Genomic DNA, 18,392 nt, shown 5'->3' with positions numbered 1-18,392 from the left:
CACTTACTAGAAGCGCCTCTGGGTTTGTTTGATGAAGTTTGTTTATAAACATGGGTAGGCAGGTTGTGTGTTTTTTTAAGTATTAATTATTATTTAATTAGTCTTTTTTAGTATTTTCTGTTATTTGGAGAAAAAGTTTTACTGAAAAAACATGCAATGCTTTGCAACAACTTGCAATTTAATCTTGATAAATCTATGTTTATGTAATGTATTATTTTATGTTTTATATGGTGTTCTCCATCCAGGCATTCCGTCAAATCGGAAAAAAACAAGGTTCGCTCATTTTCGCTTTTTTGTTGGCGTCATGGTATTACCACATTGCTTGATTCTTTTGCGCGATCTGGCAACACAATACAACCCAGGAAGAAATAACAGCGTGGACTTGGGAGTTCAAGTTGAGTGCTCTTTTGAATTGTGTTTAATATTTACGTGTTTTATTACCATCGCCAGGTCCTGCTTTTTGTAATAAGTAGCAGGCCGCTTTGTACATTTGATCGCGGTGTGATAGAATCACTGCACACTCAGTATTATTATTTTATTTTGAAATAGCATATTTTTCATAACTCTGGAACAATTATTATTTCTACAGGTTAAATTGTTATGGCAGGTATTTCTACAAAAACTGTGCACGATATCTTTCAAAATATGGAGTATGGACCATCCAGCACGAGCACTGCAACTGCACAGGTAAAGCGCTGATTTTTTTGTATCTTACTTTGTATCTTAAATGCATTTTAATACTTTCAATCGTCAATTTGATACTTATTATTTAAAGCGAAACAGCATACGCCCACATTTTCACCCAATGGGAAAATTGTTCACATGTGACCGTACATTAGGATGCGACAGTTCACGAGGAAAGCATGTGACAAGATGCTGGTGGTCCTCTTGCTGTAAATTTGAAAAACAATTAATGTCTTAAAGGGGTAGTTCACTTAAAAATGAAAATTCAATCATTACACGTCCTCAACATGTACCAAATCCATACGTTTTTCTTCTCACGTGAAACACAAAAGTACATCTTAGACAGAAGGATATGAACTGACAGCTCCAGTCACCATTTACTTTATTTGCATTTTTCCCCCTTGCAATAAAAGTGAAAGTGACAGAGCTCGTCAATGTTTATATGTTCTAAAAAAAAACAAAAAAAACAAAGGAAAGCCATACAGGTTTGACCAACATTAGTATGAGTAAGTAAATACATTTTTATTGTAAACTACCCCTGTAAGTGCTGTGAGCAAAGTTCAAAATAGTTAACTGTTTTATGTATTTTGTAAGAGAGCCATATGTTCTATGAATGATCTACTGCAACCTTCACCCTGTTTTCACAAAGCCATTCTATTGGTTCCCTTAGAGAGGTGGAACAACCAAACAACAGTTTGTTCACTCAAATCACACATTTCTCTTTTTAGAGAAATTAGAAATTTCAGCATAACTTGAACCTAATATTCAAGTGCAATGTCATCATTGCTGTCCACTTTGTGTGAGATGTTTCATTCCCCTGTGTCATTCTCTCTCCTCAGTCATGGCTGGAGAAACACTCTCGCATTCTTGGCCTTTTCACTGATGGGGAATTTTCCAGCCCTGCAGACAGACAGACCCAAGATGTGACTGATTCCAAAGGTAAGCAATATTTGATCCCTTCCTGAAGTTCACATATCTTACATAATCATCCATGTAATGATGATAAGATAACTTCTCCTGCCCTCCTCCTCCTGTCTTTGTACAGCAGCGGTGGTCTGCAGCACTGTTTGTGCTAAAGATGAGGATGTTGCATCTGCTGTCTCATCTGCAGTTAGAGGCTTCAAAACCTGGAGTGATTTGAGCTGTTACCAAAGAGCCAAAGTGTTACTTAAGTACTAGAACTTCACTCAAAATAAATAATAAATCATAAATAATTCACCTATCACAGTAATAGACATGTTGCATGATTATTAATACATGTCTGTGCCCCAGGCTGGCGAGTGTCCTGCAGAGACACAGTCAATGTGTGTCTGAGCTGTGTGAGCTCTCTCAATGTTCTACCTCTCCTGCTGGGCTCATTAGACTGGCCCAATACTATGCCAGCTGGGCTCAACTACGAGACACGCTCATGCCTGAGTGGGTCCCGCAAGGTATGTGAGCGTTTGTTTGTGAGAGACAGAACTTGTTAAAGACATCAAGAAAATGTGTTGTAAGTAGAAGACACGATTGAAGTCTCATGCCATGTTTTGTCTCTCCACTAGGTGTAGTGGCAGTGGTTTCAGATGACTGCTCTGTGTACTTCCTTATGCTTAAGGTTTTGCCAGCTCTAGCTATGGGTGAGTCTTTCTCTTAAATCATGAAACGATACATAATTTATAAACAATAAAAGATGTAAAATGCGAATAAATGTGTCTTAGCAGTGTGGACACAACCACCCTGCAATGATAAAGATCTTTTCACTCCTGTTTTTGAAATCCCCCAAAAAACTTAACAGTTTCAATTATCAAGCCGTTTTGATTTTCCGCCCACGAGCGCTGATGGACTGTCCCATATAAGCATATTTCCGCCCTCAGCCAGTTGTACGTTGTCCGCCATTTTCTCCACGCTCAAGCAGCTGTAGCGACCACAATGTAAGCAATGCAGGTGTTTTGTTTTTGATGGTAACGCTTCACCAGATACTAAAATACAAACACTTAAAACAGAAGAGAGGGGCAGGGTGAGAAGTAGCTCATTATTATTTAAAAAGACATGCACCGAAATAGGTCGCTGTTAACAGAGTTGTTTTTGACAAGGTAAAAAGGGTGTTGTTTTAGATGACCATTGAGGAATTTTAACCAATGTTGCTGACATTTCATGAAGACCCTAAAGAATTATACCAAGTTGTGGAAAATGAGCATCTGATGTTCCTTTAACCATTATTTATTTACATGTCTGTGTATTTTCAAGGCAATGCTGTTATTGTGGTGCCTGGCAAGACTACCACTCTTCCTGCCCTTCTGTTGGCTCAGCTGTTTATGGAGGCTGGAATCCATGCCGGAGTGCTGAATGTGCTCACGGGCAGTGAAGCATCACTGGCTGCGAAAGTGGCTCAAAATCCACAAGTGAACTACCTGACCTACAGTGGAAGTCAACAGACTGGAGAAGCGCTGGCTAAAGCGGTGGCTGGTTGGGGAGTCCCCGTGTCTTTCTCTCTTTCACTCAGTTCTGTGTGCCCTTTTATCATCTTTGATTCGGCAGACCTCGACAGTGCTGTGGATGGAGTGATAGAGCTGGCCTTCAAGAAGAAAAAAGATGTAAGAAGGAAAAAAATACAGCTATATCAAATACATGCCGCCTTGGAGAGCATAATATTTCAGTATATACAGTAAATATTTTAAGGTTTTCAGCAAAGAAAATAAAAAAAAGTATGAGGTATTTATATATGTATTTAATATTTAGGTATCTATACACTACCATTTTTTGCTTCATTCAAAATACAGCAAAAGCAGTAATATTGTGAAATATTTTTATCATTTAAAATAACTGCTTTCTATTTGAATACATTTTAAAATGTAATTTATTCCTGTGATCAAAGCTAATTTTTCAGCTCCAGTCTTCAGTGTCACATGATCCTTCAGAAATCATTCTAATATGCTGATTTGGTGTTCAAAAAACATTTATTATAATTATTATTATCAATATTTAAAACAGTTGAGTACTTTTTTCAGGATTCTTTAATGAATAGAAAGATCTAAAGATCAGCATTCATTTGAAAGAAAAATTTTGTAACATACTATACCATTCAAAAGCTTAGAGTCAGTATAATGTTTTTTTTTTCTTTAAAAGAAAGAAGTATAGAAATTAATATTTTTATTTAGAAATGATGCTTTAAAACTGATCAAATGTGAAGATAAAGACATTTATAATGTTACAAAAGATTTCTATTTCAGATAAATGCTGTTCTTTTGAACTTTCTATCCATCAAAAAAACCTGGAAAAATTCTACTCTGCTGTTTTCAACATAATAATAAATGTTTTTTTGAGCAACAAATCAGAATATTAGAATGATTTCTGTAGGATCACGTGACTTGAGTAATTATGCTAAAAATTCAGCTTTGAAATGAAAAAATATTCAAATAGTAAAAATATTTAAAAATGTTTCTGCTGTCCTTTGGATCAAATAAATGCAGGCTTGGTGAGCAGAAGAGACGTCTTACTGTTAAAAAAAAATTTACTTGTGTATACTACTTGATATTTATTTTAGTGCTTATTTTAAAAAAGAAAACCAGTTGACAGCAGACCTGCAGCACAGCCATAGTCTGTTAGTGTGCTCAGTGATAGAGCAAATATAATATTTATCTTTTGCCTGCTTGTCTCTTTCTTTTGTCCAGTTCCAGTGGGTGCTCTGTGTGCAGGAATCAGTGCTGGACAGTGTTGTGGCCAGGCTGAAGTTGAGAATGACTGGGATGAAATGTGTTGCTCTTGCCTCTGACACCGACAGAAACATTATAGATGCTGCAGTTCAGGAGGCTCAGCAGCAGGGGGCGACGGTGTGTGGATATTTAAGTTTAGATGTCACCAAATATTTTAAGATGGATTTATTCAAGCATTTAATGGACGAATGTGTTCGTCTTTTTGGCATCTTGTAGCTGATCCAGTCATGTGCACCTGTATCTACTGGTGATCTCTACCCTCCTACTGTAATGTGTGGACTGGCTCCATCCTGCGAGTCTGTGATTTCACCTCCTCCAGGCCCTGTGCTACCCCTCATATCCTTTAGGAGCTCCACTGAGGGAGTTACACTCGGTGAGGCTGAAATGAAAAATAACTGATTTATATGAAGTGTAAAATCTTGCTACAGTTTAGTAATTTCTTAGGCATGCCGTGCTGTCTGAGTGCGGCGAAAATCCTACGTTTAATTTAATATTTTTTTCAAATTTACAATTTAAGTGAAGGACTTTCTGATCTGTGTTTGTGTATAGGAAACCACAGTCCTCATGGTCAGGCGGCCTCCATCTGGACTGAAGATTTGACGCTGGCTTTAGAGTCTGCAAAGAGGTGCATCCATGCTTAGCCAAGTATTTGGGCAACCATCTATTGTCTTGATTTCATTTTGATTTTGATATTTCCCTTCTTTTTTATCTCTTTTTCTCTCACACACTCTCCTATAGTCTGTCTGTAGGCTCAGTGTGGGTGAACTGTCATTCTGTAATGGACCCTGCATTGCCTCTGTGTGGAAGGAGGGAGAGCGGGAACTGCACCGATGGAGGCAGAGAGGTATTTTATAAAAATGGTCACATGTTTAGTTTCATGTGGCAAAAATGGGATTCACGGTTCTCTACGCCATTGTTTCTGTTCCTATGGGTTTCTGTACTCTATTTCTGATTGGTTGTATGGTTTTAGTTGGTGACTGGTTCATAGTTTCTGACTCGGCGCTTTCTGTTCCTCTGTAGGGTCTGTATCAGTTCCTTCGGCCATCACATTCACAATCCTTCCCTCGCTCCAGCCCCAGATCTATCAACTATGCTGATTTTGGCTCTGCAGCTTCCAAATTCATGATACCTGAAGGGTTTGATCCTTCAAGGTGGGTATGCTGTGGCTTATAGTTTAATGGTAAACTGCAAAATGCATATACAGTTGAAGTCAAAAGTTTACATACACCTTGCAGAATCTGCTAAATGTTAATTTTACCAAAATAAGAGGGATCATGTTATGCATGTTATTTCTTACTTAGTACTGACCTGAATAAGATATTTCACATAAAAGACATTTACAAATAGACCACAAGAGAAAATAATAGCACTGTGTTGTTACCTGAATACCACAGCTGTGTTTTTTGTTTAGTGATAGTTGTTCAAGTCCCAAAATCTTTGGTTTTTCAGCAGTTTTGTGTATTTGAACCCTTTGCCAGCAATGACTGTGATTTTGGGATCCATCTTTTCAATTCAATTCAATTTAAGCTTATTTGTATAGCGCTTTTCACGATACAAATCGTTGCAAAGCAGCAGTACAAAAATGTAGGCTACTACAATATATTTAGTAGCTTATTAGTGGTGAATACTGTATGTCAAGTCGATGTACATATGGTATAAATATTAAAATCAGTAACTGTGTAATAAAACAGATGATGAACACTAATAGTAATGATAATGTGTTGCAATCAAACTTGTATAGAAATTGTGTAGTGCTGTATGTTGTTTCAAGGCTGGCATCATCGGCGGTCCTCTGAGGGGTTGGCATCATCTCCTCTCAGGTGTTCTGAATCCAGACTTAATCTTGTGTAATTCCTAGTTACCACAGGATGGAAATTCCGTGGCAGAAACAGAGAAACAAATAGAGAAATAATTAGCATAGCTGCTGTTCCAACCAAGCTAAAATTATGTGTTTAGCCCAAGCTGAAGAATGTTGATGTGCATTTGATCAGATGTAACTGTAGTACAACGTTATGAGATACATTATGTGAATGCTTGGCTAAAGAGATGAGTATTTAATCTAGATTTAAACATAGAGAGTGTGTCTGAACCCCGAACGTTATCAGGGAGGCTATTCCAGAGTTTGGGAGCCAAATGAGAAAAGGCTCTCCCTCCTTTAGTGGACTTTGCTATCCTAGGTACTATCAAAAGTCCAGAGTTTTGCGACCTTAGGGAGCGTGAAGGATTGTAGCGTGGTAGGAGACTAGTTAGGTATGCAGGAGCTAAACCATTAAGGGCCTTATAGGTAAGAAGTAATATTTTGTAAGTGATACGGAACGTAATAGGTAGCCAGTGCAGAGACTTTAAAATCAGGGTAATATGATCATATTTTCTTGACCTGGTAAGCACTCTAGCAGCTGCATTTTGGACTACCTGTAGCTTGTTTATTGAAGATGCAGGACAGCCACCTAGTAGTGCATTACAATTGTCCAATCTAGACGTCATGAAAGCATGAACTAACTTTTCTGCATCAGGTTGCTGTCTATTATAAAACGGTTAGTTCCATTCCTCAATTCGGATTGGTCAGCAGCTGTGTCGTATTCATGATACGGCACTGCTATGACCGCTTCACTCAATGGTTTTGTGTATCATTGAGCCCCTTAGCAACCACCCTTAGCAATGTAAACACAGCTGCAGCAGTTAGGGACTACTTTTTACAGCGGAAGTCAGTTAATGATTTTACTTTACAAAACGTACAACCTAATATATATAAATTAATATATATTTTTGATTTTAATATTTTTATTGTGTGGTAACCGTTTTATAAAAGCAATAAGGTACTTGAGGCCGTGCTGTATCATCAGGCAACGCCCTTCAGCCGTGATTTATTCATGATACAGCACGGCCTCTCGTACCTTATTGCTTAAATATAACACCCAGATTTTTGACTGTAGAGGAAATAACAGTACATCTGTCTAATTGCAAATTGCAGTTTAAGAGATTCTGTGTACTGTTTTTTGGCTCAATAAGTAATATCTCAGTTTTATCTGAATTTAATAGTAGAAAATTATAGGTCATCCAGTCTTTCACATTTTTAACACACTGTTAACTTTGCTAAGTTAGAAGTTTCATCTGGTCTTGTTGAAATATATAGTAACTATATATAACAATGGAAACTAATCACATATTTCCTAATAATATTACCAAGGGGTAACATGTAAATTGAAAATAGCAGAGGACCTAGGACAGATCCTTGTGGCACTCCATACTTTACTGGTGATAGCTGCGATGACTCCCCATTTAAATAAACAAAGTGGTAGCGATCGGACAGGTATGATCTGAACCATCTTAAAGCCTGCCCTTGAATACCTGTATAGCTTTGTAATCGATCTATGAGTATGTCATGATCTATAGTGTCGAACGCAGCACTAAGATCAAGTAAGACTAGCAATGAGACGCAGCCTTGATCTGACGCAAGTAGCAAGTCATTTGTGAGTTTTAGAAGTGCAGTTTTCTTTTCACACAGAGAGCCTCATATGCAACTATTACAAAAGGTACAAACGGAAAAACAAAACAAAAAACAGCTGTGGTATTCAAGTAACAACACCGTATTAAGAATCAAGTGTATGTAAACTAATTTTTATAAATTCAACTATTATTTTCCTTTTTGGACTACATGTGCGTATATATCTTTTCACACTGAGGACAACTGAGGGACTCGTTTTACAACTTTTACAAAACGTTCACCGATGTTTCAGAAGGAAACACAGTACATTAAGAGCCGGGGGTGAAATCTTTTTGAATTTGAAGATCAAGGTAAATTTAACTTACTGGTCTGGAGATCATGTACCTATCTCCTGTATCTTTTGAGGAAATGGAAAGAAAAAATATTTAAGCAAAAAAAGAAAAGTGTAATTTTGTTCCGAAGATGAACGAAGGTCTTACGAGTTTGGAATGACATGAGGGTGAATAAATAATAATAATGATAGAATTTAAATTTTTGGGTGAACTATCCCTTTAATAGTGAACACCATGCTTCTGTATCAATGAGTTGTGTAATATCAATTATAAAATTTATTAGTATTACTATATCTTTAGTTCATACCTTTTAGTGTATAAAATGTGGCTACCTGACCACTACTTCTGTCTGATAAACTCAGAGCTCCTCTTGTCATCTTCTATGACCAATCTCTCTCTCTTTCTCTCTCTCACAGTGTCCCTCGCTTTTACTCCCAGCTTGTGGGTGGTCAGTTGTGTAAAGCTGACTCGGGCTGCAGTAGGACAGTGTTGGCCCCTGGGGGCGCTGTACTGGCTCACTGCCCAGACGGAGGTAGGAAGGATGTCCGGAATGCAGTAGAGGCCTCCAGTAAGGTCCAGCCAGGGTAGGAGCATATGAACAAGTTACTATGAGGATAAAACATATTGACTGTAATTCAGGTTAAAAACTAAATCTGTTGTTGCAGGTGGATGAAGAAAAGCCCCGCTGCACGTTCTCAGGCCCTTTATTCACTTGCTGACAGTCTGGATAAGAGGAGACGGGACTTGGCTTTATCGATCCAGACTCAAACCGGTGTCTCATTAGAAGAGGCAGAGAAAGAGGTGGAGCTTAGTGTCTCCAGGCTTTCTAATTGGGCGGCTCGCTGTGATAAAGAGCAGGGTGGAACTCCAGTAAGAACCTATGATATTTATTAAGTTGAATTGGAATGTTTGCACAATTGACCCTTCACAGGAAATTTTGATTGACAGGCGATCTGATCAGTCATAACACTGAATCAGGAGAGTAGGTTTACAACAGTGGACTTGAACTTGAAAAATAATGTGTATTGTCTATCAGCGGTTGAAACAAGATACCTTCTGATGTTCATTCATGTTTATTTTGTGCTATAACTAGTAAAGAGGCAGAAATGATCAGTTCACGTGCCGCTTAAACTGAGGTGCTACAACAATCTGTCACAACACATTAATGAGCCACAAAACGGCATTTATTGTTTAAATTTCTTACAAAATGTCAACGTTTAAAAGCTGAGACTTTGTTTCATAGCAAAAGTAACCTGCTCTGTCTTGTCTAGTGCTTTGCAATGTATTTTTTACTGTGTGAGAACATGTGTGGCCTGAAAGCACCATGGCCATAGTAAGTAGAGGGGGCTGGTTAACACAAGTTTTTATTTGCCTGCTTTCTAATTATGTGTCCATTTCATTAAAGTTCCCACCACAGTCTGGTTCCGCCCTGTCTACTCCTGAGGCTTTAGGGGTGCTGGGAGTGATTCTCCCCAACTCCAAACCGCTGCTCTCTCTGGTGTCATTGCTAGGGGCAGCTGTTGCCATGGGTAATGCTGTTGTCATGGTGCCAAGTGAAAAATACCCTCTTCCAGCTCTTGAATTTATACAGGTTTGTTACTTTTTGAATAAATACTTTTTGTATGCAGTTGAAGTCAAAAGTTTACATCTTGCAGAATCTGCAAGAGAAAATAATAGTTGAATTTATAAAAATGACCCTGTTCAAAAGTTTACATACACTTGATTCCTAATACTGTGATGTTACCTGATCCACAGCTGTGTGTTTTTTAGTCATAGTTGTTTATGTGTCCCTTGTTTGTCTTGAACATTTCAACTGCCTGCTGTTTTTCAGAAAAATCCTTCAGGTCCCACAAATTCTTTTTTTTTTTTTTTTTTTAAGCATTTATGTGTATTTGAACCCTTTCCAACAATGACTGTATGATTTTGAGATCCATCTTTTCACACTGAGGACAACTGAGGAACTCATATGCAACTATTACAGAAGGTTCAAATGCTCACTGATGCTTCAGAAGGACAAAGATATCATATGAGTCCCTCAATTGTCCTCAGTGTGGAAAAATGGATCTCAAAATCATGCAGTCATTGTTGGAAAGGGCTGCACAGAAATGCTGAAAACCAAAGGCATTGCGGGGCCTGAAGGATTTTTCTGAAGAACAGCAGGCAGTTTAACTGTTCAGGACAAACAAGGAACTCATGAACAACTATCACTAAACAAAAAAAACATAGCTGTGGATCATTCAGGTAACAACACAGTAAGAATCAAGGGGATGTAAACTTTTGAACAGGATCTTATGTGAAATTAGTCTGGAAAAAATCCAGACACTAATCTATTAAGATTAAGGGTTTGACATCGAACAATGAAAAGGGCCTAACTCGAGGGGCGGCATCAAGCATGCATTTGAAACTCTCACTGCACGCAATTGGATAACGCCAAGACCAATCACTACGTTTTCACTAAACCCCATACGCTTGGCTACCAGCGGAGCTGACTGATAGATTAAACTCTTGCCGTATCCAGTCGGCAAAACAGCAAAAACGTCCTTCTTGCAAAGGAACGATTCGAGCACGGTTTTCTGTTCCTCTTTTATATTAAAAGCCAAGTCTAACTCGTTCATTGTAGCGGCCAAAGTCGTTTCAAACAACTGGTGTTCATCTGTTTACTAAATGATTCCGGACGTCGCAGCGCTGTCAGCTTAGCTCACCTCTGGCCCGCCTACATCAGATACACCGATTTGATTGGTTCACAGAACTGCTTACGTAATGCAGTAACGTGCATCATTGGGCTCGTTTGAGATTAACAAAATCTGCGCAGAATCGATCACCGGCAATCCACGCAAGATGCAAGCCGGTTAGAAAAGTGTCTGAGTTGGGTCCGACCTGCTCTGACATCGTGCTGACGTGTGCCAAAAAACTCTCGCGATGGCGAGGCGGCTGTGTCGAATTGAGCAGTCGGGCGCAGTAGCTCTCCACCGACTGCGCTGACCAAAAGCACGATGGGAAACGACTGGCTGACGACACAGCTTAAAGCTCATTGGTTCAAACAACTGCGATGTTGCGTTCTCTTCTAAAATGTTTTATTTTTTTAATCTAATATCATGTGGTTATGTGCTTAAATTATGTATGAATATTCCCAAACACTATGACAGTGCGATCTCTGTGTGATATGTGATTGTTGTCATATTACTATAAAAATCTAAAATACAGGTTTGTATTAAAGTAAAAATTTAATGATAAATACGCCTTGCGTATGGAATTAAATAGCAAGCACTTTGAGTGTCTTATATCATATTTATTTTCATATAAAAGCAACAGAGCTGAAATTATATCATGTTTATCAGCAACACAGCAGGTGAGTGTGAATAACGCGATATCCGCCTTTGATCTCGTAGGTATCTGTTCTGCTTGCAGAGCTCAAAACTGCCCGTCTTGACTGCGCTTATTTCACTCCTCCCCTCATTGCAGCCGCCTACTCTCGCCTACATTTCAGGCGAGGCTAGGCGCATCTCAAACGAGCCTATTGCTCGATGCCAGAGTGTCTTGCAGAGACAAATCAAATTGTGCAAGACTGTCATCTTGCAAGACCTCTGGATTTCCAGGGTAATGTGAAATATCTTATTCAGGTCAGTACTAAATGCATTTTGTATGATCCCTCTTATTTTGGTAAAATAATTAACATTTTGCAGATACTGCAAGGTGTATGTACAATTTTGACTTCAACTGTATGTGGATGTTTAAAGGGGTAGCAGTAGACACCTCACACTTACTTTAATCTTATCGTCACTCTACAGTTCTTTATGTTTGTAATGTGTCAACTTCTGCTTTTTGCTCAAAGGTCCTGCAGGCCTCTGATGTCCCCAGAGGTCTGGTCAGTATAATAACAGGGGGCAGGGATCAGCTGACCCAGGCATTTGCCAACCACAGTGTGATTCAAAGCATTTGGTATTGGGGCAGTAAAGAGGTGAGTTTTTTTTAAATGGAAAAAGATATAGGCATTGAGATTTAGGACATGGAAACACTGTGTATTTACCATGGCAGTAGCGTACATTTACAAAGATGCTGCTCTATATAAAAAGCATAAATGCCCACTGTAAGCAAGGGAAATGTTCTGTTAGCACTCATCTTATTGTATACATGGAAATTCTTTTTATTAGGGCTGTCAGTTTCTTCAGTACTCCTGTGTCAGTCCCCTCAAACATCTTTGGCTACACTGTGAAGAGGAAGAGGACAAGGAAGCGGGACAAAACTGGACCAGCTCAAATCCCTCTCTTCAAGAAGAGCTTTGGAGGAAGGCGGTGGTCTGGAAAAGTATTTGGATCCCTACTGCATAAAGCACTTATTATTAACGTTTTCCACAGGCAATTTGGACATCAGAAAGTGGTGGGCATATTAGGAGAACGTTTGTTTCACTTTCACAAAGTCGTGTGAAATAAGGAAGATTACTTCTATTACTGTTCCCCATGATAGACAGTTGTATTCTGACAAATAAAGAACTGCAGTAATAGTAGTCAGGTTATATTACAGATGTAAAAAATGTATAACAATATCATACATTCCTTGTTGTCATATATAGACATTAATGTGATTTGTTTAGGGTGAAAACTGTGATTAAAAAGATACTAAATGATCAGAAACCTAGCCCAAAATAAGTGGTACTGTTTTATTTAATTAAAAAAAACAATGGCAACCCACCCTTGATAGTACCATGCACATCACAGAGACATGAATCTGCGTTTACATCTCCAAGGTGTAATATGTATCTATCAGAAGACATTTCCTATCCGATGTTAATTTAGAAAATGTCTTGAAGATGTTTGATTTAGAATGGACGTAAAACTGCCCTAATACATTTATCAGATGTTTTTACACAACAGATCAAGCACTCTGCAGCAGACATCTTAGAAACATACCTGTGCTGTTCGAGAAGACTTAAAAAGTAGCATAGAATATTGCACAGATTATAAATTTACATAGGTCACATCCAGTGTTGAGGAGTAACTAATTATATGTAATGAATGTAATCAGTTACAGTTACTGAGTAATTTAGTTAAATTACCGTTACTTATAAAAATGTTAACAATTGACTGCTCTAAAATATGAGACACTAATGTTTCAGGAGTTTAAGACACAGAATAGGACACATGCTTATTTGAGAACTGTTTCATTTCCTATTTGGATTCATGTAAAGTATATGGATTATTTTAAAGGTTTTAAGGCTTTTCTTCCCAAATTATTGTTAGATACCAGTGTTTCCTGTCATAGTCAAGCAAAGATTTGCTATCAAAAACAGTACCATAGCTATTAAACTAAATGTAAATTTTACCTCAGAATGATCTCAAATTAAAAAGACATGCTAAAGTCTGATTTTGTCAGTCAGTTACATTACTTTGGCAATGTAATGTTACATTACTTTAATACATTTGAAATAGTTACACTACATATTACAATTTAAAGAGAGTGACTTGTAACCTATTACATTTCTAAAGTAAGTGGTCACCTCATTCAGATATTGCTATGTATTTTTATTACTACTCGAAAAAGTCGGTTAAATATAGCCTATCTATATACAGTAGTCAACATTTGAAGTGGATCAAAAAAGTTCATCAAAATTATCTGAAGACAAGAATGAGTATTGTTTAGGTTTTTTGGACAACTTTGATAAAAGGTTTTGATCCACTTCAAATGTTGACTACTGTATATATATACATATATATAAAAAAAAGTAGTGATAGGAAAATACGTGTGGCATTCCACTTATGCTGAAAGCTGATTACTACAAAGGTGAAATGGAGACTAGTGCACACCCTGCGAGTTCATTCAAGTTTCAAACATACTCGCGCATTGAATAAGGAAGTGATATTTTTTTTTTTTTTTTTTTTTATTACAAAAATTTGTACAACACATACAAGAACAGGGAAGTTACAGACTGATACATTCCTAAGACATAGTCATAAGAAAAAAAAATATATATATAATACTAATATTCTGGATTTGCTTACATCAAATTATTGTGTAACCCATACAGAAAAGAAAAGTATAAACATAAGTTACATCCTTTTAGAAAAATTGTCATAATGCAACAAACATTTGGCACTCTTTTTGTTATTTATAAGTCTGAGAGAAGAAACAACAGAATCAAGATCAGCGAGAAAAAGGGAAAAAGAAAGAAGAGATTTGAGCCATTTTTGCTTATGAAGGAAAAATTTTGCATTCAGTATAAGAAAGTTAACAACATATTCAACAGATAATTGTTTTGGATTTTCATAATAAAAAAATAACATTTTTGAGGTCAAAAGTATGGGTTACATTTGTAAGACTAAAAATATATGAGCTTAAGTCAACCCATAATTTGTTGGTAACACCACAATCAAAAAACAAATGGGCAGCTGTTTCCTCAACAAAGCCACAATTAAGGAAGTCAAATGGCGAAATGCTGCTGAGTCACGGTGACACAGCACAACACCGCGTCTTGTGAGTGGACATGTTTTATTGCTGACAAAAGTGAGGTTTCGTGTGCAAATTATGTCAAAATGCTTAGTCACTGTCACCTGATGGATTAACTTTACTTCCGAAGGCACTAACTATAAGTGATAAGAAATATAAGAAAATGCTCCAGCTGTTATTGAAAGACTGTCCCATGATATTTACCATATGGCTTCCGTTTCTATAGTGTAAAATACGCAGCACATTATTGTACTATTTCATTTCACTAGTTGAACACACTTTGATCCTTCGATCCTAAGATCATTTCATTCTTTCTGTAAATAATTGAATGTGTGCTGTGCAAATACAATGCAGCACACGCTGATTAAAAGCAAACATGCTGCATTATATATTTTTAAAAAAATAACATTCGTTCTAATCTCTACTTTGAACAGTTAATGCGAATGTTAGAATCAGGTTTACTGTTTTTTTATCACTCGCATTGCACTCCTGAAATTTAAATATGCCATATGCTAGTTTAATAGAAAACATACTGTTACATTGTCTACATATTACTCACACAAAAATCCAGCATGTCACATTGTTTTCTGTTGAATTCAGTTGGGCATTAATGATCAAAAAAAGGAAAATATCTAATTTCCTTTGTCTACTGACTCTCAGCTGACTGTTTACCACTTCCTCATTCAGTTCGTTTTTTGATTGGCTGGTTTCAGTTCTACTGCCTCGTCATGTTGTGAGAGTATATAAGACGAACGCGCACCTTCCATTTCACAGCTACAGGACGATCTCAAGAGGTTCTTGCTTCAACAGTGATTGAACGGAACTTCGAGCTCGCTGGATTCTTCCTTGGAAAACAACTAATTTCGTATTTATTATTTTTTACGTACAGTTTGATAATAAAACGACAAAACATCCGCCGAAATGGATTCTCAGATTCGCCAGAACTACGACCGCGACTGCGAGGCTTTGATCAACAAGATGGTGAATTTGGAGCTTTATGCTGGCTACACCTACACCTCCATGGTAGGTATCCATTTTCCCCTCAAATGCATATACTAAACCATGCATTTTGGCTTTTTTTTCTTTTTCTTTTGAATGCGACAGTGTTGCAATCGTTGTTTATTCTTCGTCACTTATCTCACTTTCACGACGCCTCATAAGGGTTTTCATTTTATTCTTTTCTTCCTTACAGGCACACTATTTCAAACGGGATGATGTAGCCCTTCCTGGATTTGCGAAGTTCTTCAAGGAGAACAGTGAGGAGGAGCGAGAACATGCCGAGAAGTTCATGGACTTCCAGAACAAGAGAGGTGGACGCATCGTCCTTCAGGACGTCAAGGTGATTTACATTTGAAATGCGTATTTAATGTTGAACGATTTGATAAAACTGTCTCTGGTTCAATTTGAAAGAGCATGTTGAGTTGAAGGGGGAGGGGGTATCACATGATCACTGACGTGTTTGTCTCTCTTTCCTCAGAAACCAGAGCGTGATGAGTGGGACAATGGACTGACTGCTATGCAGTGTGCTCTTCAGCTGGAGAAGAACGTCAACCAGGCTCTGCTGGATCTGCATAAGGTTGCTTCTGAGAAGGGAGACCCTCATGTAAGTTCCTAAGTTTCTGTTATAATGTACATTTCATCTCCCCTCACCTCTATCCCATCCATCTTAATATTAAATGTTCTAAAACCTTTTTCTGATGTCTTGTCCAACAGCTGTGTGACTTCCTGGAGACTCACTACCTGAATGAGCAGGTTGAGTCCATCAAGAAGATCGGTGACCACATCACTAACCTTACCAAGATGGATGCTGGTAACAACAGGATGGCAGAGTACCTGTTTGACAAGCACACCCTGGATGGAGGCAGCAGCTAAATGCAGCCCTGAGATCCTATGCATGTTGCAAATACAGCTGTACTGTATGCTTAAATCATCTAGCAATGTCATCCTGTAGCTCTAATGCAAAGTTTAGATTTGTTAAGCCTTGAAAGGTTAACATTTAGAGGCTACATCTATAAGATACTGGCTCTTTTAATTTGTCATCTTGTGGTTGTTCGTCATCAAGCTGATGCTTTTGCATTTAATGTACACTAATTGGTTTTATCCAAGTGAATTTGATGAATAAACATTTTTGGCTGGATTGAATGATCTCTTTGTTTTTAACAAACAGGTGTGTTAGAGGTTATAGTCAATACAAAAGTGATGTTTAAACCAGCTAAAAGATAAACACCGTTAATGATTTACTTTCTGTGGCCTACAAAAAGGTAAAAATTAAACTAGGCAAGTCGTTCCAGGATTAACTGATATGAACTCAATTTTGATTAACCTTCTGACTGATAACGATGCTTTTACTACTACAAGAGCATATGCAGAAATTTATTATGTTACTAATTCTATCTGGTTAATCTAATAATAGACCCATATTGGTGTTGATTATTTAGTGTGCAGAAATCTACAATGGTTTTAAACAACCTTCCTGGTCGACTGAATGCACTTTGTAAACCTTGCAATACCAGATCTTTTCCATACTTGTATCAATAATACGGAACTATTATGTTCAAATTGCTTAAAGTGGGTTATTACTAAATGCATTATGTAAACCTGGGGTGGGGCTCTAGTGTTTACAATCAAATGGATAATGAGCATTACTGTTCATTGCTATCTGGAGTATGAATTGATGCAGCTGATTCAGTATTGGGCCTCTATTTATTTACACACCACCCAAACCCTGAAGTGTACATTGTACACAAAAAGCCGTAACGTCAAAAGGAAATTGCCTTTAGTGTTATCATTACAACATTGAAGCATTAGGATCTGCACTGACAACCCCCTTGCTGGCCTCACTAACACCTCTTCCAAAAGCAATCTCAGTTTCCCTTAGGATTTTAATTTTACAGATACTGACCAGACTCAACCAGTTTAGCTTCATTCAGGCCGCTGATACACTTCTGGTATAATTTCTTAAACATTTCAAATAATCACTATGGATACACTGGCCTTCAGTTGTGGTGTCAGCTATTCCTGGGTGGACTGGAATTCAATATACAGTATGAGAAGTCAAACACCTGGGGCCAGTTGTTCAAAAGTAATCTAAACAGATTTTGGCCATGGGATTGGATCAAATCTTGAAAATGGCTTGTTCTCAGTCCTCAGTTTGTGTTGTTCAAAACGTTTTCAGTTTCAGTTGAGTTTAGTTTTTTTATAGAGCACTATTCCAACAACGAAAAGTTGCGCCAAAGTGCTGTACAAGCATTTCTAAAATAAAATAAAATAAAACGCATAATAAAACATGGATGAACAAGAGCTCAACCCCATTCACTTGGAGAGGATCTTTGAAGTGGATCTTTTAGTAAGATTGTGAAACTTTTGATCAAAATTTTATTTTTATTATTCTGATCCCAGCAGAAGGGTGGATTTCAGGAACAAAACAACTTTAAAACTGGTCCAAAAAAAACAAGATTTTATTATTATTTCATATAATAAATCATATATATATATATATATATATATATATATATATATATATATATATATATATATATATATATATATACTGTATTTTTTTTTTTTCTCTAATCACTGATTAGACGTTGTAAACGTTTCTCAGAGATGGACCAGTCAGAAGTATTCTTTGAAGTAGTTTTTTGTCTAATTGCAATGCAAAACTAGAATACAAAACATTGCCAATGGAACTCTTTTCACCATGTCCCTTTAGGGGCTCCATAGAGCACTAGTAATCCGGATTTGGAAATCTGAAAAAGTGTCTATCTGGATCAGGGTAATCCAATCCAATTTTGCTTT

At 37.4% G+C, this 18,392-nt stretch overlaps 2 protein-coding genes across 4 annotated transcripts; both read left to right on the top strand.

Annotated features, from left to right (window-relative positions):
* Positions 1-285: 285 nt before the first annotated feature.
* aldh16a1 (aldehyde dehydrogenase 16 family, member A1) lies at positions 286-12,784 on the top strand. 3 transcript variants are annotated; one of them, XM_073840493.1, is made up of 17 exons: positions 286-394; positions 590-687; positions 1,524-1,623; positions 1,733-1,856; positions 1,957-2,114; positions 2,226-2,300; positions 2,911-3,257; positions 4,335-4,493; positions 4,593-4,749; positions 4,926-5,001; positions 5,115-5,220; positions 5,397-5,527; positions 8,570-8,737; positions 8,819-9,023; positions 9,559-9,744; positions 11,986-12,111; positions 12,305-12,784. In XM_073840493.1, the coding sequence occupies exons 2-17, from the start codon at positions 601-603 to the stop codon at positions 12,479-12,481; spliced, it is 2,382 nt and encodes a 793-aa protein (XP_073696594.1). In that variant the 5' UTR covers positions 286-394; positions 590-600; the 3' UTR covers positions 12,482-12,784. The 3 variants fall into 3 exon arrangements, with proteins under 3 accessions (XP_073696594.1, XP_073696572.1, XP_073696583.1); XM_073840471.1 differs by having other exon boundaries at positions 1,730-1,856; XM_073840482.1 differs by lacking the exon at positions 286-394 and having other exon boundaries at positions 404-687; positions 1,730-1,856.
* A 2,571-nt stretch (positions 12,785-15,355) lies between these two features.
* On the top strand, positions 15,356-16,731 carry LOC141341753 (ferritin, middle subunit-like). Its single transcript, XM_073846431.1, has 4 exons — positions 15,356-15,617; positions 15,787-15,933; positions 16,072-16,197; positions 16,308-16,731. The coding sequence occupies exons 1-4, from the start codon at positions 15,516-15,518 to the stop codon at positions 16,464-16,466; spliced, it is 534 nt and encodes a 177-aa protein (XP_073702532.1). The 5' UTR covers positions 15,356-15,515; the 3' UTR covers positions 16,467-16,731.
* Positions 16,732-18,392: the final 1,661 nt, after the last annotated feature.

The sequence above is a fragment of the Garra rufa genome, chromosome 1 (genome assembly GCF_049309525.1).
Source record: "Garra rufa chromosome 1, GarRuf1.0, whole genome shotgun sequence".
Lineage (NCBI taxonomy): Eukaryota > Metazoa > Chordata > Actinopteri > Cypriniformes > Cyprinidae > Garra > Garra rufa.
The sequence above is the reverse complement of the archived record's forward strand: the minus strand, read 5'-3'. Positions and strand labels throughout refer to the sequence as shown.

Coding starts and splice junctions, on each gene's coding strand:
- aldh16a1 (XM_073840471.1), top strand. CDS start 601: ATGGCAGGTATTTCTACAAAAACTGTGCACGATATCTTTCAAAATATG. Junction 1,624..1,729: donor AGATGTGACTGATTCCAAAG/GTAAGCAATATT, acceptor GTCTTTGTACAG/CAGCGGTGGTCTGCAGCACT. Junction 9,024..9,558: donor AAGAGCAGGGTGGAACTCCA/GTAAGAACCTAT, acceptor ATTTCATTAAAG/TTCCCACCACAGTCTGGTTC.
- LOC141341753 (XM_073846431.1), top strand. CDS start 15,516: ATGGATTCTCAGATTCGCCAGAACTACGACCGCGACTGCGAGGCTTTG. Junction 15,618..15,786: donor GCTACACCTACACCTCCATG/GTAGGTATCCAT, acceptor TCTTCCTTACAG/GCACACTATTTCAAACGGGA. Junction 16,198..16,307: donor CTGAGAAGGGAGACCCTCAT/GTAAGTTCCTAA, acceptor CTTGTCCAACAG/CTGTGTGACTTCCTGGAGAC.